Source organism: Anopheles cruzii, chromosome 2 (assembly GCF_943734635.1).
Source record: "Anopheles cruzii chromosome 2, idAnoCruzAS_RS32_06, whole genome shotgun sequence".
Lineage (NCBI taxonomy): Eukaryota > Metazoa > Arthropoda > Insecta > Diptera > Culicidae > Anopheles > Anopheles cruzii.
The window spans coordinates 57,173,234-57,195,859 of record NC_069144.1 but is presented as its reverse complement, the minus strand read 5'-3'; the positions used below and the strand labels follow the sequence as shown (position 1 = coordinate 57,195,859).

General features: G+C 50.9%; 3 protein-coding genes across 3 annotated transcripts; 2 read left to right on the top strand and 1 right to left on the bottom strand.

Annotated features, from left to right (window-relative positions):
* Positions 1 to 5,389: 5,389 nt before the first annotated feature.
* On the top strand, positions 5,390 to 5,887 carry LOC128268441 (venom peptide SjAPI-2-like). Its single transcript, XM_053005535.1, has 2 exons — positions 5,390 to 5,524; positions 5,602 to 5,887. Exons 1-2 carry the CDS (start codon positions 5,449 to 5,451, stop codon positions 5,811 to 5,813), a joined length of 288 nt encoding a protein of 95 aa, XP_052861495.1. The 5' UTR covers positions 5,390 to 5,448; the 3' UTR covers positions 5,814 to 5,887.
* A 64-nt stretch (positions 5,888 to 5,951) lies between these two features.
* LOC128278346 (E3 ubiquitin-protein ligase parkin) lies at positions 5,952 to 7,776 on the bottom strand. The gene is made up of 5 exons (XM_053017059.1): positions 7,466 to 7,776; positions 7,021 to 7,407; positions 6,804 to 6,952; positions 6,397 to 6,733; positions 5,952 to 6,323 (listed from the first exon to the last, which is right to left on the bottom strand). The coding sequence occupies exons 1-5, from the start codon at positions 7,721 to 7,723 to the stop codon at positions 6,009 to 6,011; spliced, it is 1,446 nt and encodes a 481-aa protein (XP_052873019.1). The 5' UTR covers positions 7,724 to 7,776; the 3' UTR covers positions 5,952 to 6,008.
* Positions 7,777 to 14,443: 6,667 nt separating this feature from the next.
* LOC128267065 (AF4/FMR2 family member lilli-like) lies at positions 14,444 to 21,329 on the top strand. The gene is made up of 5 exons (XM_053003856.1): positions 14,444 to 15,359; positions 17,028 to 17,251; positions 20,413 to 20,511; positions 20,601 to 20,777; positions 20,838 to 21,329. The coding sequence occupies exons 1-5, from the start codon at positions 14,444 to 14,446 to the stop codon at positions 21,327 to 21,329; spliced, it is 1,908 nt and encodes a 635-aa protein (XP_052859816.1).
* The last annotated feature ends 1,297 nt before the right edge of the window (positions 21,330 to 22,626 follow it).

The window sequence follows — 22,626 nt, the reverse complement described above, 5'->3', positions numbered from 1 at the left end:
AAAAACCTGAGTATAAACACAAATCGAACCTAGCAAAGTGAGTGAAATGCGCCAATCCGTGACAAAAAACACTCTTTGTATACTTGCTCCTTTTTCCTGTCCGTTGTAACCCCCTTTGTTGGCGAAACCGTAACCGTTGATATACCTATACTAAAAACACACTCACTAAATACACGTTTTACCCGCAAACAACTAACGTTAAGCAATCGGACTTCCGGTAAACCCTAGCAAACAATCCTCGAGCGCGAGATGAAAACAAAACAAACAAAGTAAACAACCAAAAAAAAAGGTCTCTAGTTATATAGCTCTTGACTTGACACTTGAGTTGAATTTTTGTACTCTTTTTGGAAATGTCTAAGTCTATTCACTAAAGAAAAATGAAACCGATATTGTAAGAGCACGCGGCCGCCGGCGCCGATGACGACGGTGGCGCGGCACACGCTCGACACGTGGTTGACGTTGCGCGCGTGGCCAAGAATAACAAGAAGCAGAAAACGGAGAGAAGCAAAAAAAACAAAGGAAACAACAAAAACGTAAAACAACCAACCGCAGAAATTATGGAAAGCAACACACAAAAAGAAACATGTTCTGAAGTCGTTAAGAAAAAAAAACCGGACCACCGGGTTGTGACATTTATTTATTTTAATTTTCTTACAACCACCGCGAAAGAACCGCGGAACTGAACTTGATGGCAGGTAAGTAGAGCATTTCTTATCGGAGACTCAAACGTGCCAAATGGCTTCAAAAAAGATACATAAAACTGGACGCCGAACATAGCACGCTCTGACGCGCAAACGCAAAAAGTCGTGAGCAAAAAGTCACCAAAGCCGAATGGATTGAAGTAGCCATTGAACTGTCAATTTGGTTCCGTGATGCGATCTACTGTGTGTCGTTGAAATCGCGAGTCATTCGATTATCAAGCCCAACCCGTGTCCAACAACAGTAGCCCAACTGTTATCAACATGATGGTACGCCATCAACGACAAAGAACTGCACGCGGCCTTCCACTTGACTTTGTTCAGCCACGGGAGCGCCATTCGGTGGACACACTAAGCATTCCACTCATTGCAATTGCATTGCTCACACTCCAGGTTCTGGATGTGCTGGCCACTGGCCAGAAGATTCTTTTGTAGTGTCTTCGAGATGGAATGGAGAGATGCTTCTACTGTCTAGGGATGAACAAATATAAAACGCGATCCGTTTCTGCGGTAGTCGTCAGTTCAGCATCAGAGATCACTTCAGATCAGACAGCACGAGATCGTCAGAATGAAAACCTTACTGTTGGTTGTCATGCTTGCAGCATTCCCACTATTCGCACAATCGGCCAGTTGTGGTAAGATCGTAAGGGGGACGTAGGACGCCAGCCGATATACTGACCCTATGGTGCTTTGCAGGATGCTTGTTCGAGGAGGCCGACGACGAAGAGTGCTGCGGTGAAAATGAAGTTTTCCTCGGGTGTGGCTCCACCTGCCCGGAAACCTGTCCCCCGACAGAGAAACATCCTTGTTCGTTGCTGTGCGTCCGCGGATGCTTTTGCAAGGAAGGGTACGTCCGGTGCGCGGACGGCACATGCATTCCGAAATGTTTGTGTCCGGGATACTCAATGGAAGTCGAATGAGTAAACGTTTTGTGGCCGACTCTAGGCGTCTGGTTTGTGTCCCACGTTCATTAGAGCCCAAATACTGATTTGCGGATGTTTTCAATAAAAAAATCTTCTCAAATAAAGCATAAAAGAACACAAAATGTTGTTAACATACTGCTTTAGGCACTCTTCTGCTTCTCTTACCGAAATTTGTGACTGGAATATTTAATTACCATTTTGATAAACTGCGTGTAGCATGTTTATTTATTTGTTCATTATAAAAAATAGTCACTGGGCAACATAGCCTATTTGACAATTGACAACATCACATAACTTAGAACCAGAACTACTCTAACACTAGAACTCTAACACACACAACTGGCGAAACGAACGCAGAACCTGGTAACCGATACTTAAAGGGAAACATACAGGAATACAAGAATTAAACAGTAACATTGAGGAAACGGTTACTAAGATGACATTAAGGTAAAACGTCACGACACTGATCAAAAGACATATTAAAGCCAAGAAGTGACGAGAAATTGTTCAACGTACGACAGAAAGCTAGCAACGGGTCATTATGTTCGGGGAGGGACGTCCGAGCATCAATTCTGAGTTTCAGGTTAGGCCGTCGTCTCAAAAATCGGGCAGGAGCAGATAAGTTAAATCGAGCAAGAAGTGTCGGCAAGTCAATACTGGGAGTCAAATCGGGAAGTAAATTAGAACTTGCGTTGTAAGGTCTCAATGCGATCAATCCAACTCTGTCAAATGCTGCCTTAAAGCATCGCACAAATCGTATCAACATGCAGGCGTTTGTCAAAGTTGGAGTAGCAACCGTTCAGGAAGATCAGAAGGTTTGTCGATATCGATCTGAGTGGGACGAAGCCTTGCTGCTGGTCAGAGATTCACAAAGATAGGAATGTACCAGAGAGCAAGGAGCCAGAGAATTTTAAGGAGCCAGGTCAGCTAACCCTGATCCACACTCTTTAAGAATGGCAGAGGGAATGTTATCCGGGCCCTACTTGCCTGATATGTAGTGACAATAGACCAGGTCAGAGCGAACCATCAAACAGTTGATAGACAGCGTGTCGTTGGAATCGTGAGTCATTCGATTATCAAGTCCAACCCGTGTCCAACAACAGTAGCCCAACTGTTATCAACATGATGGTGCGCCGTCTTCGACAAAGAATTGCACGCGGGCTGCCACTAGACTTTGTTCAGCCACGGGAGCGCCATTCGGTGGGCTCACGAAGCATTCCACTCATTGCAACTGCATTGCTCACACTCCAGGTTCTGGATGTGCTGGCAACTGGCCAGAAGATTCTTTTGTAGTATCTTCGAGATGGAAGGCTCCGCCTGCCCGGAGACTTGTCCGCGGAATGGAGAGATGCTTCTACTCCCCAGGGACGAGCAAATATAAAACCCGAGCAGTTCCTGCTGTAGCCATCAGTTCATCATTTGAGATCACTCCAGACCAGACAGCAAGAGATCATCAGAATGAAAACCTTACTGTTGGTTGCCATGCTTGCGGCATTCCCACTATTCGCACAATCGGCCAGTTGTGGTAAGATCGTAAGGGGGACGTAGGACGCCAGGCGATATACTGACCGTTTGGTGATTTACAGGATGCGAGGAACGCTGCGGTGAAAATGAGGTATTCCTCGAGTGTGGCTCCGCCTGCCCGGAGACTTGTCCGCCGTCGGAGAACAAAGTTTGCACGCTGCAGTGCGTCCGCGGATGTTTTTGCAAGGAAGGGTACGTCCGGTGCGCGGATGGCACTTGCATTCCGAAATGTTTGTGCCCGGGATACTCAATGGAAGTCGAATAAGTAGCCGATGCATTTAAAAGACCAAACGCTAGATCGCGCGGCCATAAAGTGATGATTTTGAATAAAACATTTAAATGAATGCACTGAACAACACACCGTTTCACTTTAGCTTCCTAACGGTTCCTTCAGGTAAATAAGCAGCAAAACGAATCCGCAGAGTCAACCGTATATTGTTCTGCAGTGATGTACACTGAAGCTCGAAGACTTGTCCGCGGTTATTGCGCGGATTATGTGTAGCCCTTAAATATTAACATGGAAAGCCCCGGCACCGTTATTCTGTTATTTGAACAGGTTACGCCTAGCACAATCGACAAAAATCTCTGTTTTTCGTAGCTTACTTTGCACAACTGCTCTGTACAGTCTGGCCAAGTCTACTCTAAAGTGGCAGCTTTACTGCGTTGATCACGAACATGTTCGTGGTTTCGTCGTCGATAGTTTTGAGTAAATTAGAAATTAGAAACGAAAATGCGTTACTCAAAACAAATAAACATCTTTTATTAAATTGTGGTTTTCATCGCCAATAAACCGATACTAATTACTTTTTTGCTAATATAAAGCTAGTACCTTGGCAAAGTCACCATTAGTGTGGGGCTACCGATCAGCCCTACATCATCTGTAAACTGTCCCCTCATCTTCATTATTGGAACCAGAACAACACGAGCGATCGTCAAAAATGCTGATAGTTCATGTTGCTGCCACGCTCGGCTTATTGGTTCTCTCGGTTCATTGTGGTAAGAATGTACCCCATCGATTCGTATTGAAACTAACGTAGATGTCGTTGTTGACCGACAGCAAAATCAACAGCACCCTATTCCGGGGAATGCCCTGCAAATGAACGGTTTGAGACGTGCGGTTCCCCCTGCCCAGCAACCTGTCCACCATCGAGCCCTGAGGATTGCCCGTTGGACCAGCGCTGTTTTTCCGCTGCGTGCGTGTGTGAGAAAGGATTCGTCCGTAACCTCCAGGATCAAACTTGCATTCCAGCAGCTTCATGTCCAAATGATGTCAATCCAACGGTCGGTTTCAATCCACCTCCAATAATCAATATTCATCCGTTCCCAGACATCAACATCCATCCACCATCGGAAGTCCATATACATCCAACAACCCATATCCATCCGCCTTCCAAAAGACCTGTCCGGCCACGTCGTCCACGCAAAAACCCTACCCGGTCCCGTCCTAAAAAACCTGGCCGTAGACCGAAGCATTTCTACGAAGAAGAATCGAACGAATCGTCAGTCATTAATTGATTGCAGTTACAACCGGCATGGTGCCACGTTGGTTAAAACAACTTTGTGCATTGAATAAATGGCACGAAGGAAAAAAAATCAGTAAACTCTTCCGTTAGCGGAGTACGACACATAATCAGATCGCCACAATCGGTTGGTCGATTCGATCGATTGCAACCAGATGCGAAAGCTCGATAGTTTTGCGTAAATTAAAGATTAGAAACGAAAATGCGTTCCTCAAAACAAACAAACAATTTTGATTAAATGATATTTTTTCAAACGCTTTCATCACCAATACTAATGACTACTTTACTGATATAAAGCGAATTGTAACGGTCTGCCACGCTCGAGTTGTTGATGCTCTCGGCTCATTGCGGTAAGATTGTGGCCCACCGATTCGTATTGAAACTAAAATGTCCATCAATACATCTATCTCCAATAACCCCGTTGGTCATCCCCGTTTATCCACATCCAACCCAGCACATCCAAGTGTAACAAGCCACTAATTGCCGTACGCAATGTGCGGTACCATGATTTAAAATCAATACGCACAATAAAAGGCCGTCGAATTTCTGCAACCATAGTTCCCCCTGTTTAAGTAGAGCGTGTGCCACATTTTTAACAAATACTCGCCCTAATGTGCGTAGGAACGTGCGGGGGAGATCGTTGTGACTACCACATCAGTACTCTGGCCCTCTGTTGTCTTGACTAACATAAAGCGTGTACGGTGGCGCTGACGCCATCAGTTCGGCACAATCGATCAGTCTTGCCACAGCTAGAGACGTTCGCCAACTTTGTAACGGTACGCGATGACTCAAAAACTGGATACCACCGTACAAGTAATGGCTGCCCTACTCGCGGTGTTGGCGCTATCGGCCCATTGTGGTAAGACTGCGTAGTCAGGTGGTTATCAGCCGTGTTTCAATCGGTCAGTTTTTCCCCACTCTTGTTCACATAAACAGCGAGCGGAACACGGAAGATAAAGCGGCAAACAACGTGCACGGAAGATAATGAAGAGTTCCTCACGTGCGGTCCCAGGTGTCCGGAGAACTGCCCGCCGTCCGAGCTGGAGCTGTGCCCGGAAGAAAGCTGCACCGTCGGATGTTTCTGCAAGGCGGGATTCGTGCGCTTCTTTGGCCATCGTTGCATTGAACAATCGGAGTGCCCGTTCTGATTGGCCCTTGCCATAGCCCGGTTACCATGCATAGCTTAAGTTGTAACAGTTGCCAGTAAAGGAAGGAAGCATTAGCAGACAATCAAAGCGAAGGGCGTCTTATTGAACGACGGTTTTGGTAAAAGGTACAAAGCCTACTCTTTTTATTCACGCAAACAATTATGCTACGAAACGGTTCTCTCCGGTGCCCGATGCTTAACCGAACCAGTGTGCGGCCATACAATCGCGAGTCCACGGGGTCTGACAAACCCAGCACCACTCGAACCCGCACCCGGAGCGCGTGCAAACCATGTGCATGCATCCGCCGTCCCTTTCGGTCGCTGTCCGGCACTGGGGGCACGGTTTCGTCGTCACCTTGATTGCAATCTTCGTCGCCTCGTCCCAGCGCGCTTCCGAGGCACGCAACGGATCGATCGCATATCCCTGCTCTCCACCAATACCCAGCGTGGTTGGCGTTTCAAGGCACTCCCCCAAATGGTATCCCTGCAGACAACTGCGACAGAAGACGTACTGTGGGGGAAGACAAAGGTTCGGACACAAATTAGCACCGACGCAGGACCCGCAAGCACGACGCACGACGTACACCGCAGCCACTTTGGCACTGGATCCGGCGGCACTCGGAATCGACCAGCAATCCCATGCCGCAGCCAGGCTGTGGACACAGCACACCGCCATTCTTCAGGACGTACTCCTCGGTGGCGAACCGCTGATACCGATCGTACTGCTCACTCGAAAGCAGCTTAAAGTGGTGCACATCCTCGATGAAGGAGTTTTCGCACCCGGCCGGACAGCGCAGCGTGTACCCGCCGGCCGGATGTTCCACGAACTGACGCTCGAGCAGCCGCGTTACGCAGTACTGGCGGAAGCAATCAAGACAGGACACGTGTCCGGCGGCGCACGGGAACACCAGGATGGTTTCACTGCAACGAAAGAAACCACCAATAACCACTGGCCGAGCCACACCAAATGAATACTCCCAGCGCCAATTACCTGACATCGGTGCAAGCGAGGCAAGGGATGTTCTTGTGGTTGGTTTTGATTAAACTGAGCGGGGCGGCAAAATCCTTCTCCCCGCCCGATGAGTGTTCCGAACATTTGAAGTAAAACTCCGTGAACGGTGGCTCTCCGTCGTCGTTCTCCTGCAATGGTGGGCCGGAGGTCAGGTGCGCGTCGAGCGACAGTCCCAACAGGACCCAACCCTACTCACCACACATGGCACCTCGTAGTGTTCGCAATGGCCCGTGATGCGCTTCTTCTTCAGGACATCATCCCAGCAGGTGGGATCGCGGTGCACGGTGAACGCTCCGTCCCCGCAGATTCCGCACCGTACCCGCAGCTTCCCCGTGCACACCTTCTCACACTGGGAGCAGTACACGAAAAAGTGTGCCTTCCTGCGTTCCACCCCCGACTGCCCGTCGGTGCCGTGCTGGGTTTCCGACAGCTCGGTCATCGTTTCCGACAGTGGAGCCGTTGGTGTCTGCTCATCCGTGGACGTGGGCTCTTCCGAGATGGGACCATCGAGCGACATTGGCCTCCGGGGTAGGTGTCTCGCTTTGACCACGTGAATGATTGACTGCTGGCCCAGATCACATTCCTACGGAACAAACTCGTGGCGTGAGGTGTACGATGTTGGGTCGCCTACGCCAACTCACACTGATCGTCGTCGTATCGGACAGCTCGCGGCCGGCAAAGATGATCTTCAGTTCTGTCGGCTCGAGGCCGAGTTGCGGGGCGACCATTTCCTTCACGTCCTTTATCTCCATGTGCGGCTCCAGGTTCACGGCCAGCGTGTTGCCGGTGGTGGTCTTCACGTACACGCTGAGTGTGTTGGAGAGCTTCTTCTTGCCGAACGAAAAAATTGCCAACATGTTGTGGATCAGTTCTCTTATGAAACCGAAAATATCGAACATTGCTCCCCGAGGCCGGCCCGGGCGGCCTCACATCGACATATATATACGTCGTTGTTTTGCTGAGTATTTCTCACAGATTTCTAGTACGCACACGGTTTATTTTTGTTTTTGTTTGCACCCGGGAATGTTGACGGCTCGGATCAGCTGGGCGCTCGTTTGACAGCTTTCGTCTACGAGGTAACGATTACTGGTCGCGTGGAGTCACTTTCGATTGAAACGATTGTTTATTGTTATTGAAATGATCAAACATACACAATCTGAGTTAATTGCATCAATTGAAGAGTCAAACAAATGACTAATTGTGTTTTAAAACATTAAAAACTGAATGAAAAGACAAACATAAAATTTACAGTTTTCAGCGTGCATCTGGATTGCCTAGATCTAGGCGCAATAAGGAGCGGGCAGGAAAACATTCAAATCTGAACCGACTGACAGTACGTTAACTATTTCTTTTAAGATTCGTTTAAAAAAACGAACGAAAAATGGACCAAATGGTCCGAACCCGACTGCAGGGTTAAAAAAAACAATTTTTTGCGATACATAAAATATTCTAAGCCGATCATTATAGATAGAACAATTCATAGTGTCTTAAACGTTCATTGTCGCCGTATTTGAGTGCACCTTTCTGCACACTGTGCATCGTATTCATTGCATTTTCCTATATCGAGCTCAATATTTTTAGCGCGATCCAAATATACATTCGCTTTCTTGTTGACCACTAAAAACCAGAAACAAGTCGAATAGATTAACCGTGTATTTGTGCGTGGGTCTAGCGAGTCCCAAAAAAAAAGAAGGTGTCTGATCCACCGGGAACGCCGGAGCGTGTCTGGGAAGTTCTGCGATGCGCTCTCACGCTCATCATTGCTCTCTTTCGCTCTGCAGGTCGCGCCTACACTCTCCAACTTTCCCGCCGTTGGCCATTCCGTTGGCTGGTCCGAGGAAGGATCCGACGGAAAGGCGAGATAAATCGATACACGTTCCGCCCAACACACACACACACACAAGCTCGGGCGTGCCGAAAGGCCTCCACAGCCGAAAGGATGCCGCGAACAGGTTTTGCTTGGCGTTGGCCACCGGCTCCCACACTATCGCAAAGGGTTGCATCCGTTTTTTGCTGCAAGTACATTTTTGCATTTGTTTTCATCCCCTTATGCTCTGTCCGTTTCTTTCACCCCAGACGACGGCCCCCGGGAGGTGGCGGAGGGCATTGTCGTCACCGCCGCCGTCTGTATGCAACAGTCCACACCGAGTGACGGAATGCACCTCGCGGACCCACGGTCGGCTCGGTTTGACGCTTCCGGTGGGGTTTCGGAGGGTGGTGTGACCGTCATCGAGAAAGTGAAGGAAAACGATCGATGATTGGTCGGTCTCGCTGGTCTATGATGGACATGGACCAGCGTAGCGACGCCTCGCGGCCTTTCCGCGGCTGGGTGTGTCGGTGAGTGTGTGTGTGCCACCTGATTATGTGTTAAAAGGATGCACGGTGGGCGACCTGTGGCAGATAAATTGTGTTCCTGTTTTTGTCGCGCGTAGCCTTTTCTAGCATTTTTTCCATTCCGCAGAGAGAACGCCTCGACACGCTGGAAGTTGGTCACAAAAAGTGTGGGGTCGCTGGCCACGGTCTGATGTGATTGATAAGAGCGTCGGTTGGCTTGGCGAATCCGCCGCATCGATCGAAATCACGGTACCGAAACGCCAGCAAGGATTCGGTTACCAATTAATGCATCAGGAGAGCGTTTCATTATCCTTTGGCTTTGGTTCGAATGTCATCTCGTCGGCAGAGTTTTGACTTCAAACGCTCCTAGGAATCTATCGAAACCGTTCGGGAGGGGGTCCCCTGAAAGATAGCGGCCGCGTTTACTACGCCGGTTTCGTGGAAATAATGATTAAAAGTGGTATTTGATTAATGTTGCTATACACCAGCAATCGAAAACAGTTGAAATGGTCTAAGAACGGCTTAAACTAAGCCATACCAAGTTTATTTCAATCGATTTTAATTGCTCTTTGCTTTAGCGAATGGTCACGATATTTTCAAGATAAAATTAAATATTCTGGACATAAAAGGTTATACTTCACAAAACAACTAATCGCTGTTAACTAACCCACGTGCTGTAAAATGCAAAAAAATCGCCCCTGACCGCCCCGGAATGAGTAAACAGTTTCACTCCCGCAAGCGCTCGGCAAACTCCGACCGGCGCCATCCCGAATCGGCTGACTGGCGGTGGCCGTTTTGCGCGCGGCCAAACGCAATACCCGCCGTCGATCACAGGCTGAGAGGAGACACCGTCAATAACGGCGGCGCCTCTGGCGATGGCTTTGCTCATTTTCCCGGCCCGACTCGCAAAGCCACCGCGGTGGTGGCTCCAAAAACCGAAATTTGATCCACACCGCCCAAGCCACAGGCCGGAAAGGGAACCAGCGAATGGCCAAAGGGTACGCCGTACGGCTGGGAGAAACATTATTGACAGTTCGAACTTCCAACACCGAGCCGCCGGTTTCGTGTCTCTTTTTTCTAACGACTTTTCTTTCACCAAATCGATGGGCCCACATAGTTGCGCCCGGTCCGGGCCACCCGACCCCCCACGGCGGGGTACGCTGGTGTGAGTGTTCTTATTGAGCCGTGAACAGAGAACCGTGAAAATATTGGCGGGCAAAATATGGTTCCCTCGCGGCCACGGGCTCGCGGAGGGCCGCTGGGTGGTGGAAAACACATAGGAAATCGTCCACGACTTGAATGCGAAAAGTAAAGAGAGCCACCCAGCGAGAGAGAGAGAGAGAGAGCGAGAGAGAGCGAGGTAGGACAACGGAAACGATTTTTGGTTCGCTCAGCGACTCGACTCCAGGCCGGCTTTTGCCACCAGCGTACCATGGCCCCTGGTCTGGTGCGGCATGTCTCCATCGTCCCCGGGCGGTGGGATAGGACATTGATTAATTTACTTTCATTGCCCGGGGGATGAGTTGATTGGAAACTGATTTCCGCCTGACACGCTCCACACACACACGCACACTCCGGCCTGGACCCGGACCCGGTACGACCGGATCGATCGACAAATCGGCCACAATGTTTCGGATTGCACGCGTTTTGCTTGCGGCCATGTGGGAAATGAAATTTGCCCCCAGTTCCGTCCCGTTCCACGTCCCGGGGAAACCTTACACCAACGGGTTGCTGGTTGGTGGGGACAGATTGCTGTTTTTCCGTTTGTCAGGTCGCTTGCCACAGCTTCGCGTAACGCGATACAGCCGGGGCCGGGATCGTATAAAAGTCAAGAACCATATGGTGGCCAGTTTTTCTGGCCACCCAATTGTCCGGTCCGGGCCGTGAGAGGAGTTCTCCAAATCAGAATGGAAGCTATGCGCCAAAAATTGCTTACCGAAACTCAAATCGCTTTCATCCAGTTGCGGCTTGAACTAGAAAGCTTGAAGCTAAGATCACTGCATTAAACATCTTTTCAGTAGACCTATTTTCCTTTATTTTAGCAATATCTTCGTGTCGTTCATCTCGTTCAGACGCACTAACGTAAAACGTAAAGCAACAGGCACCATTAGCCGCACTGGACGTCTAGAAGCTTAACTCTTGAGTTCTAATCATTAATTCATCAAAAACTTCGTTTTCACACAATACATAAATTACGAGACGCTTCGCAGAAACAGGCCTCACCCACGGTTACCGTCGGGGCGTTTGGGAGTGTTCAGAGCGAACAGAAAAATATGCTAAAATACATTTCGTTTCCGAATAAAACATTACAGAGTTCATCAGGAAATAATTATAAACAAAAGTATGCTGATCGATTGAATACGCGATCACACGCCTCGTGATCATCCCGTTTTCGTTCTTTGCTAGTGGACTAAGCTTTTCCCTTTCTCGCTCGCCAGCATCTGTGGCTTAACAGAATACCTTTGCTCCTTTTGTAGACTTCACCCTTTTTTCCAGGCGTGAAATACCAGCGAAAGATGCATCTCATTCTTCCGTTCGTGGTCGTTCCGTTTTTTAGGCGCCTTTTTAGGCGTTTTTTAGGCGATAACACGCCGTTAGCTTTGCTCTGGAAGATAATTTATTGATTCATCCCTGTGGAGCCCTGTGTGTGGGGCTGACTTGATAAAAGACGCGACAATGAACTACGATCGTGCGATCGTTACGAATTTGGTTTTCTTTTTTTATTGTTAATGTACATTGCCTATTTTGTTTATTAATATCTGTAGCTCCACATAAAAAAGCAGAAACGAAAACGAAAACGTTTCGAAAACTTGAATGGGGCGTGTGTATTTTAATATGGTGAAAGTTCTTCCGGTAGAATGCCTCCTTAAATTGGTTCCGAGTGCTCACGGTGCGAGAGTGCCCCTCTCACGATGAGTGCCTTTTTTGGCGGAAAAAAGTGCTTTCCGTTTCCGGCCAGTTCGTGTTAACCCGTTGCCCAGTAAAGACGTGCTTCTACGCGCCTTTCGCATTCTGTGTGCAGTCGTCTCACGATCGTCTCAGATCGGCTAAGAAAAAGAGATAAACTAAAGTGTTCAGTGGAACAACACAGTAATCTTGTGACGGGCACTAAACTACTATTACGTTGTAAGATTGATCATTTGGATATGTGGCTGGCGCAGGGAAATCCGATAGTTTAGGGATGACAATTTTATACGGTACATCTGGCGTGGTATTGCTGAGAATGTCAATACTGGCATTGACATCCTTTGGCCGAGGTACCAGTTATTATTATGCTATTGTCCACGCGACAGACTATCGAGCGAAGGACCAGCGTGCAAATTTTACGACGTATTACGTGTTCCGGAAAGACGATCGGAATTCTGTTCGCAAGAAGTGTGGCTATTCAAACCAAACAAAGCTGTTCAGTGGCCTCCGGATGGTGGCAATAGTTGCTCGACCTTTTGTTCGAATATTTCTTTGTGCCTATCGTCGCTCCAGAAGAGTGTGCAGCGACTTGGTCGTTTTGTTTATGTGTTGACTCGATTTGAAGTCCGACTGGAACGGGTGAAAAGCAAGTCCACGGAACGGTCCCGTCGCAAAAGAGGCCATTCAACATTAAACCGTCACCTCGTCACAGTGCTGCGTGTCAAAACCCGCGTGATAAAAGACGTAAATGTGCGAGCACAGCTAATAAAAGTGTTTCGAAAAGGGCTTTCGACCGCGCTCGGGACACTGATAAGAGGCGTTGGACGACCCTCGCCCGAAGGACTGATCGTCGTCCTGCTGTCCGCTGGATGGACTAGAACGGAGAACGCATCTTTTACGGAGCAGAAATTGATTTTCCGTCTTATCAGTAGCGCGCGGTGTGGTCATTCTGTTAGGGCGAAATGCGTTCCTCTCTCTCTCTCTGTTTCGTTTTCACTTTCTCTCGCTCTCTTTCGCTGGATGTGTTGCTCCCCGTTCCATTTCCTGGCCATCTACGGGCGCGCTTCACGCTTTCAATGTCTCTCTCTCTGCCACTCGACCAAAGGAATTCCGTGACACGATCCGCGACTCTGCGCTGTGCACGAAGTAGAAGTGACAAAAATGAAGCGCAACTGCAGCACCTGCGGCCGCGGTTGTGTGTGTGTCGTAATCCCAACTTTTCCCCATAATCAATAAAATCTCCTCCCACAGGAGAAGGTGCTGTACTGCGCTGCGTGTGTAACCCACGCGCGAAGCGTGAAAACGTGCCGCGATGTGCGGTTTGCGTGAGCAGCGTGTCGCGAAATGAGAGGCAAATGAACGGAGAGAGCGAGAGAAAGGAGTGATAATGAGAGCAGGATGTGGCCAGCCACCAGCTGAACCCCGCGGAACGCTTCTCTCGAAGTGTGTGCGGGGACACGTCGCCTGGCCGATGGGGGAAGGTCAGTTTCGGTGGCGCGCACGATGTTGCCAGGCAGGTCCTGCCGAACTCCGTGTCCGGAGCACCATTGCCTCGCCAAGCGTTGAATGCATCGACTCTCGCAATTTACGGTTCGGGGCCGCTCCGAACGACGGTCACCTTCACCGTGGAGCACTTTCGATTGGTTTACTTCGCGCGGAAAAAGTTCGTCCATTAGTTCATCTAACAATATTACGTTACAATATCTTATTCTAAACATTGCAAAAGAGGATAAGCATCAGACAGAGACAAGGACCTTTTATTCATAGCGCGATTCTACCTCTTTTAGGCTCTCCCTTCAGCAGCACGCAGCCCCATTAGCCTGATACAAAGTCACTGTAACTTCCCGATCGCGAGTGTTTCCGACGCGTGACATAACCTATAAAATGCGCCTCGTTGGACTTTCGACAGGTGACAAAAGTGGTTACATCTGACGAGTGTGTGTGTGTGCGTCGGACCACACCTCGGATGTCCTGTGAAAGCTAAGGAAAGTGTTTGTGTGTGTGTGGTTAGAAGCGCGCGCGGTGTGTGTCCCAATAATGTTAACCGTGCCGGGACTCTTCCGGTGCCCTATCCACGCACCTTGGGCCCACTCAGCAGAAGCGGTACTTTCGGTGTTGCTACTGCAAGGGCCACAGTTAACGAAAGTTCCACCATCGTCCAGAAGCGTCGTTGTGGCCGCGACGCTATCAGCAACGACTATAAATAGTTTATAATTGGTTTAGTGGCGTAAAAATAGTGTCCTCGAGACTCGCGGACGTCCCTTTGTAGAGGGGCGACGCTAGCAAAGCAAGGGCCGTGTAGCCACTGTGTTTTTGCGCTTCCTTTGTGCGTCACGGCGTGCGTCCCGCGTCCGTTGGTGGCTGCCGGGGGGGGCGCCATGGATTGTTGCAGCAGTGCCAACTACATTGACTATAGACATCACTCGATGAACAGTAACTTCTGCTACCCGTACACGCCCAGTATGCTGCGAAGTGCGTCCCCTTACCCGTTGGCAGCACCGGGTCGGTACGGCCCCGACGGGGCCGTCGGATATCAATATCACCGGTCCAGCGCGCTCGGTTACGCGAGCAGCATGGGCTACCCGCACGACGGATACGGCGGCGGTGGCTACGGGACTTCCGGTTACTACGGGAGCTACTCTTCGTCGGCGTACCGCGAGTACAATATCGGCGGTGGCTACGGTCACTATTACGGTCACCAGTCGCAATCTCCTTACTCCCGCGGTTACGGTGCGGCCACAACCGGCGCCGCCTACCTATATCCGGGACGACATTACCAAGGATCGGGCACCCTGGCACCGCAGCACCCGGGATTTGCCCGGGGAGACTCCTATCTGTACCACCATCCCCAGCAGCGCGGGGAACAGCCTCAGTATTCGAGCTTCGCCAGCTACGGCAGTATACCGACCCCGTTCCGGAGCAGCCTGGGCTCTGGTGGGGGCACCCCCAGCGATCCACCGCCAGCCAAATCGCCGTACGCGACATCATCGCCTGGCTTCACCACGACGGGAAGCAGCCACCTTGAACGACCCGTCAGCGTTGCCTCCGCCCTGCCCAGCGCTCCGAGTGGGGTCAACAGTTCCAACGGTTCCAGTGCGGCCCTGGATAGTGCCGCCAGGTCTCCATCGGCATCCCTGTTCCCGAACGGCTATTCGCCCAGCTCTGGCTACAGTCCGCTTTCTGCGTCCTATGGTCCCACGGCAGCAGACGACAGTCCACAGCTTCCGCTTCAGCCCGATCCGGACGAGGGAGAGGCCCGCAGAGATGCGGCAGTAGCCGCACGCGGCGCAACAGGTATGTACGCGGAAAGGGTCGCTTCAACACACACATACACTCCCGAGAGCGCTATCGATTGCGTGTTGGCTTCCGCTTTGGGACCCACCAACAACACCACCACCAACAAGGCAGGGCTTCGTAAGCATGGCAACCGTTGACAACCGTGGCGAAGCGAGAGAGGGACAGAGATCAAGCTATAAGGGGAGAGAGAAAACGAGAGCGTGAGAAAAAGGATGCTCTCCCCACACACACGGGTCGGTTCGCGTTGGTGTAGGTAAGAGCCGAGCGAGCCCCAAGAAAAAACGAAAACAATGCGCCGCCCCATCGCCTGCTCTACTACTCGTTTGACAGTTCTCCCCGCGCGTGCCATGACGTCTGTGTGTGCGTGTGTTGGTGTCAGGCTGCTGCTGCTGTGTTGTAACGTTGTGCTCTATCACAAAATCGATACATTGTACATAGCGCGCGCTATTGACACTGCTCCACCACGGATGGGCTCTCTATGTGTTGCTGGCTGGCTGGACGGCGTCGCGGGCAAACGATAATACGACGCGACCACCACCGGGGGATTCCAAAGTTAATCAGAAGAGAGGCTTGGCCAGGCTCCAGCGAAAGCTGGGGCGACAACAACGCGCTGCACCTACACTCGCACAGGGCGGACACCAACAGACACACACACAGCAGTCTGAAGTCTTCGATCGCGCATCAATAGAAGCTCCCCACAACGGGGAGTAACCCGGGGCGAAACTCAGGGACTACTCCCCTACAGCACACACAGCGCTGTTTTTGTTTTGCAGTTCCATGCCTGGCCACACTGACAGAGAAGCGAGCACACTGCGAGAGCTACCGAGCTACGGTGCTACGGACCTGGGAGTTTTCGAAAAAATCAATAGAAACCGCGTCGAAGAGCAGCAGGCCACGAATTGCGGTGGCGAGACTCCTTTCGGAGGTGACACACACCGTTTTGACGTCATCCTTTTGCTACTTTCGATCGCTCGAGTGCTGCGCCTCACGCGTTCGAAGCGTTCTTCTGACAGCACCGACAGATCGATCTATCAGCATGGCCTTTATGAATTATCAAATGATTGAATGAAGAGACATTTTGGTTGTAAAACCCGCAATCGAGGGCGCTGTTGTGTGGGGTCTTTCCGACCAGTTGCAACATTGTTTTTTTCTCTGGTGTGTCACTGCGTCAAGCTGTGTCCCCAAGCCTATATCCTTATCATGGTCCTCACTGCGCCCATTTTCTCCGGCGTCTGCCCCGAAAAAAGCTCCCCGTGACGGAGGCGATATGGGCGGACGAAGGAGAGAGTAAATGGCACACCACGGGCCACCCGGCGGCGGCGGCGGCATCGGTGGCATCGGTCCTATGTACTGTGCTGCTGAGGGCTGCGAACGCCAACGCGAAGACATTTCCCGTCCGTCTCATGGGAGCGGGACCTTCTTTCCCCCGCCCGGTTCCCTCTGCTTCTTTCACCATCATCATCATCTGCGCCACCATCGACAGCCCTGCTGTGGCTCTCTGGTGCGGGACTTTTTTTTTCCTTTTCCGCGAGACCACCGTTCCCAACCGTGACCACTAATGGTGTACCCTCTGTTTCTTAACCATTTTCGCTGTTCCCGCTGCTGCGTGGCCTTCAACCGATTCTCCGAACATCACCAACGCTCCAACGCGCCACCGTGTCACAGAGTTTTCCCCGGATGGCGGTAGCCCGAAGGAAGCGAGAGGGACCCGAAAGCCCAAGGAGCGCAAGCTGCAGCAACAGCAACGGGGGATGATGTACGGTGGTCAAACCAACGGCACTGGTGCTGGTGGGCGAAGCAGCAGTAGCGCTGGAAGTCGAGCCAGCAGCCCCACAGCAGCGGCGGCAGCGAGTGCATCGGCGAGGATGAAATCACTGGATGCACTTACAGTAAGTACATAGCAGTGGGCCGAGATGCCAAGAGAGAGAGAGAGGATGCACTTGGTCCCGAAATGCGCTCCGGCGGGAGTCGGGTTTTACTGTTCCTTCTTTTTTGTTGTGGTGTTTTAGCGTATCCCGTTTTTCGTTTTGCCAAAGAGCCTTTTAGCGTCCCCGTACGCCTTCTCAAATATCGATCTACCTTCAACAAGTCCGCAGGGGAGGCCCAGCAGTCGACGGGAAGGAGTAGCATCAAATAATGATGATGGCTTTAAAGTTGCGCGAATCAGTGCGGATCGAAGACCGGAACCGCACCTGGTAATTGGTCTCCATGATGTGTGTGTCGCCCACGGTTTCCAGTGCGGCGCACCCCCAACAGCTACAAGGCAACCCCTGTGACATCATGCCGCCCCAAGCAGGAGCCGAGCTACCTACTCTCCTTGGTGCCTGGTCCGGTGCCACACGAAACGAACGGAGGTGTCCGTGCAGCAGCGCGCCTGATCGATTAAGCGCGCGCTGATGACGTTACGGCTGTGGCGCACCACCCAACACAGCACAACAACATCATGGTAGCCAGGAATTCGCACAACATGACACATCCGGCTGCGGCAACGGCGGCTCGCCGTGAAGCCCCGAAGCGCGCCTTCTTCCGGCCATCGATTCCAGGGCAGTAGCCACACGACGACGGCACTCTGTCGCTCTCTCGCTTGCTCTCTCGCCCGCCCCGAAACCACTTTAATTACGAGGCCATTTTTGTGTCTTTTTTGCCTACCTTCGGCTAGGCCAACCCGTGCCATTCGCTATTGTTTTGTTGATGCTCACAATCCCACCTTCGGCCGCCCGATATTTTCACTCCCGCGCGCGCTGTACGTGTGCGTACCCGAAGCGGGAATATGTGTGCGCTCTGGAATGCCGATGTCCAGGTCCCAGAACCACCCTTGAGAGCCCCCCCTTGCGGCTCCTTTCGGCCGGAAGTGCATGCCTTATGTACCAGCGCCAAAGAGAAAGAGCAAAAGAGAGCATGATGCTTTCTATGTGTGCTCTTCGATCGAAGTGTACATACCGGCGAAACTTCCATGACAACGGCCCCAGCAGCAGTAGCAGCAGGAGCAGCAACGACGCGGAGGCACGGGCAACACACACCGACGCACGTGGCACGCGCTTTTGGACGCCACACGCACGCAAGCCAAACTCTCTCCCCAACCAGCAGGGGATAAGTAGGCAATGGCCAGGAAGGGAGAGGGACAGGAAGACCTTGCTTTCTCCCTCTGCCGTGTAGCACTCGGCAGGAGTCGGTGGCGTCTGCGGTGTGTCCTTTTCTGCCTGTGATTTTTTTCTCTCTGGTGCGCCCATTCGCGCCTAAAATGCGTCCGCACACAAACGTATACCGCCCATGGCCACCAATCCGCCAGGCAGACACACATACACCATCACATCCTAGTCGCACATCGGTCGCTCGGAGCATTATCGATCCTGCGCAGTAAAAATGGGCCAAACGTGCTGTGGCGCGCGCTTTCGTCCGGCGGCTGGTGGCGGCTCCCTTACTGCTGCTGCTGCGTTCAAGTGGGGCGCAGACCTTCGCCGAGCCGTTTCGGAAACCCGAACACCTTCCAACCATCGCGCGAAATTTGTGTGCCTTTTTTTTATTAGATCCGCTTTCCGTTTTTTTGCTTTCTCGGGAAACTGTCGTCATGTGTTGGTCGTCGTCGGGGACGTTGATGGTGGTGCCGACGCTGCTGTTCCGCAGTGAGCTCTCACCACCGCCGGGCGACCACCCCGGGCTCTGCTGAGCGCGTGGGAAGAAGAGCTATGATGTGAGTAAGGGCCGTCGAAATCGCCTTCCAATAGAGGCGACGGTCCGGACACCACGGCTCTGTGTCCCACTGGCGCTCTCTGCAGCCACGGATGGATCGATCGAGCTGCTCCGGTGTGTGGTGCGTACACAAGCACGCCACCGCCGGGAATTGGGGGGAAAGGCGGTCCGACACGGGTGGCCCCGGGTCGACTTACATACAGGGTCGGCCGCCCTCCCTATGCTATTCGGCTTCCTATATGCGATTATGTTGTGCCTCACCACCACCCCATCGGGGGGCCTAAGAACGCCAAGAACGGACGCAAAGGGAACCCCCCGGCGGAGCCAGGAGTTAGAAGTAAAGGGGTGAATATGGGCAGAGTGGCTACACGAGGTGCGCTTTGGTATCTTGCTACTTATTGGCAAGACTTTCGATCGATCGCCACACGGCTCGCGGACGCGCACGTCCGAAAGTCCGATGGATGCAAACTTCATGGAGCCGCCGTCTACGGTTTCCACCCCAAACGGGCGGAGCGATTGTAAGGCGAACCGAATCGTAGAGGATCCATAAAATGGTGGTTGATGTTAAGAACTCTACAGAGTTTCTAATTTCTCAAAACAATCAACAAAAAACACTAATTGAACCATTTGTGCCGTGACATACTGTATGTTCGCATTTATTAAACTGCAAACTTTAGAACAATATTTTATTGTTATTGTCTTTCCATGACTAAACGCTGCAAAACATAAAGAAAGATGTTACTGAAAAGGGTTGAGGGTTTTCAGACTCTCTGGGTGGGTTGTCAATTCGCTGATTGATTCAAAACACCGCTGGCCAATTCGTTCAAAATGGACCAACGGTTTGGTAGAATGATCGTGGAGACAGATACTCTGATAAGACGAACGAACGGCATGTGAAATGGAAAATAGAGAGAGGCTGGAAAACAAGAGAGTTATCAGAGGAAAGCTGGGTCAATTCCGCCTCAGAGAGGACGCTCTTCTTCAACAAGCTTCTATTATTTTGGATTCGTTCTTCGGTATGCCTGGCCAACCTGCGAAAGTTTTCCCGATCCAAAACACCTGCGAGGAGCTCTCCAACTGTGTTTGCACGCAGAAAGTCGGAACACTTATTCGAACGAGTAGGGCCGACACCTGTTGCTTGGCGCCCGTCCCGTGTGAGTGCCGTCGGTCAAACCGCGGATTAGTAGCTCCTCGCCGTGAGTGGCAAAGCCCAACGTATTTCTAGGCTCATCGAAATCTGTGGCGGCAACCCTTTTAGCAGGATTAATCTGACAAAAGTGTTTATTCTTCTTCGGTCCAACATCATCATTCTCGATTGCTATGCACGTTAATCCATTCTTTGAACGATGCCTCTTTGCAGAACCTGTGCTGGCCCGATGGGGAGCAGTTCAGTAGTAAGATGCGAAAATATTCAAACGCCTCCGGATTAAAGTCTAAAGATGGAGCCAACAGTCGAAAGGTGATTGCAGCAGCATTAGGAGTTACATCCTAAGGGAGTGGACGAGGTAGTGGACTAATTTCTCCAATTTCTAAAAAAAAACCTTGTAGCAAGATCTCAACGATCATGAGTTGAGTGCTGCGGCATCTCCCAGCAGGACTACCGGAGCCGGTCGGCGGCCTAAAAAACAGACCAAGCAACAGAAAGAGCTCAAGTCGTCCGATGGCAAAGAAAAACAAGCAAACAGTGCCGCATCCGTGACGTCGGTGCCCCCCGTGGAAAATAAGGTACAGAGACACAAGAATGAACGGTTGACTTCAGATGTTAAAGTGTGTTTCCTTTTCCAGAACGTCACGCCACTTCCGGGCTTCCAGCAAGCGTTCGGATCGACGGAGATCGGGAAATTCTCCGAGGTGTTCTTCAACAGCAGCCCTACACCGAACGAGTCCAGTCCATCCCAACACCACCACGCAATGCACCATCCACAACAGCAGCAACAGCAGCTGCAACATCAACAACAACGGATACAGCAGCAGCAGCAACAACAACAGCAGCAGCACCACCACCATGGCGCCGTTCAACAGCTGCTGATGGACTCGCTGAACGCGTACGAATCCGACGTTGACACGTTAAGCCCACAGTCCTGGGAACCACCTCCGCCAGCGGCGGCGCCGGCTACGGCCGAATCGTATGAGGGCTGCACCGGCTACAACCACCTGCAAATCGGGACCTCCTTTCATCCGTCGTACTTCGAATCGTCCTCCTACTCCGACCACGCGGTAGACTCGCCGCTCGGGAGCTACTTTAGCGAAATGACATGCAACGAGTTTGTGAATTAGTTAGATCAAGTCGCCACCAATGGCCACGACGGTTCTTGTCGAAGTCTTTGGTACACTTCGCCATGTTACCGCGATCAATCAAACTACCCGTTGGAGTTAGCGTCGTAAAACGCGACCAGAAAGGGTAGGAAGGAAGCATCTACCGAGTGAAACACGACGCCAGGCCAAAGTTAGTTAAATCACCGCACATCGGTAAGGAAGAGAGCTCTTCCCCAAAGGGTGCTGTTCAAGTTTGTACATAGTCTCTTATATTTAGCGATCCGTCGGAGAGGAGAATCCGTGGCGAAGAGTTAGCAGCAAAGTTTTAAAAACTAGTATTATACTCTCCTAGAAACTCATTGTTGTACTCCGGGTGGGAGCGTCCAGTAAAGGACAGTAAACGAATCTCTCGACCGACAGGGTCCCACGGGAAAGGGGGGACAAACTGTTGTCCCTCATATTCCGATAATGACAGGTGAAAGGCGTTCCGAAAATGGGGTGATGTTCGATTTTTCTTGTCACTCATTCACAATAATCGAATTACAAAAAAGCACAACGATCATCATTTCCACCAAACCGTGCAGGACTTAGCCACCTTTGATCACTTGGACAGGCGAGGATATCGGCATCGCTTCCCATGTACGGTGATTCGTCCCAGTGCGTTCCGGAATCAGCATTAAACTACTTTGCCAATTACACGAAACCTTGTCTCTTTCCATCTTTGTAACCGTCTTCAGGTCCTCATGCGTGACACGTGGCGTACAGTCCGTTGCTGCTGCAACGCTGCCAGTTTTTAATCTAACAAACCCGTATTAATGTAAAGCGATGTAATCAATTGACGTTGAATGGAAGTTAGGACACGGCGAAGCTAGGACAGAAACAGAAAAATTACGCAAGTAGTAATCAGAGAGCAGGACTACACACCGAGAGGAGTTGTGACCACGGAGAAAGCTACAAAGTGGCCAACCAGATTGAAAACACAAAACGCTAACGGTGCCTTAACGACAAGTCATTTACTCTTACGTCTACGAAACGGTGCGGACAGGTTCTGTTAGATTTAGTTGAGTAGCCAAATTGAACCAGCGATAGAATGTGCTTTTGTTACTCGTAAAGCAAACCCGATTTTGATAGAACACAGAACAGAAAGAAATGGACAGTTTAACATTTTATCTTGTGAATCCGGTGGCCGATCTTCCGTTCCTGGGAACACTTCTTTTTTTTTGGTTGAGGCGCAAAACAGTCCAACCACTTGAGACCCGTTACCGATTCTATCAGTATGAAAGGGATTTTTTTTTGTACACTGGCTCATTTTTCGACC

Excerpts from the sequence above, each read along its gene's own strand:
- LOC128268441 (XM_053005535.1), top strand. The coding sequence starts at position 5,449 with ATGACTCAAAAACTGGATACCACCGTACAAGTAATGGCTGCCCTACTC. Across the intron at positions 5,525-5,601 it reads GGCGCTATCGGCCCATTGTG|CGAGCGGAACACGGAAGATA; the intron begins GTAAGACTGCGT and ends TCACATAAACAG.
- LOC128278346 (XM_053017059.1), bottom strand. The coding sequence starts at position 7,723 with ATGTTCGATATTTTCGGTTTCATAAGAGAACTGATCCACAACATGTTG. Across the intron at positions 6,734-6,803 it reads CTCGCTTGCACCGATGTCAG|TGAAACCATCCTGGTGTTCC; the intron begins GTAATTGGCGCT and ends CTTTCGTTGCAG. Across the intron at positions 6,324-6,396 it reads AGTGCCAAAGTGGCTGCGGT|TACGTCTTCTGTCGCAGTTG; the intron begins GTACGTCGTGCG and ends CTTCCCCCACAG.
- LOC128267065 (XM_053003856.1), top strand. The coding sequence starts at position 14,444 with ATGGATTGTTGCAGCAGTGCCAACTACATTGACTATAGACATCACTCG. Across the intron at positions 15,360-17,027 it reads AGCCGCACGCGGCGCAACAG|AGTTTTCCCCGGATGGCGGT; the intron begins GTATGTACGCGG and ends ACCGTGTCACAG. Across the intron at positions 17,252-20,412 it reads AATCACTGGATGCACTTACA|AACCTGTGCTGGCCCGATGG; the intron begins GTAAGTACATAG and ends GCCTCTTTGCAG.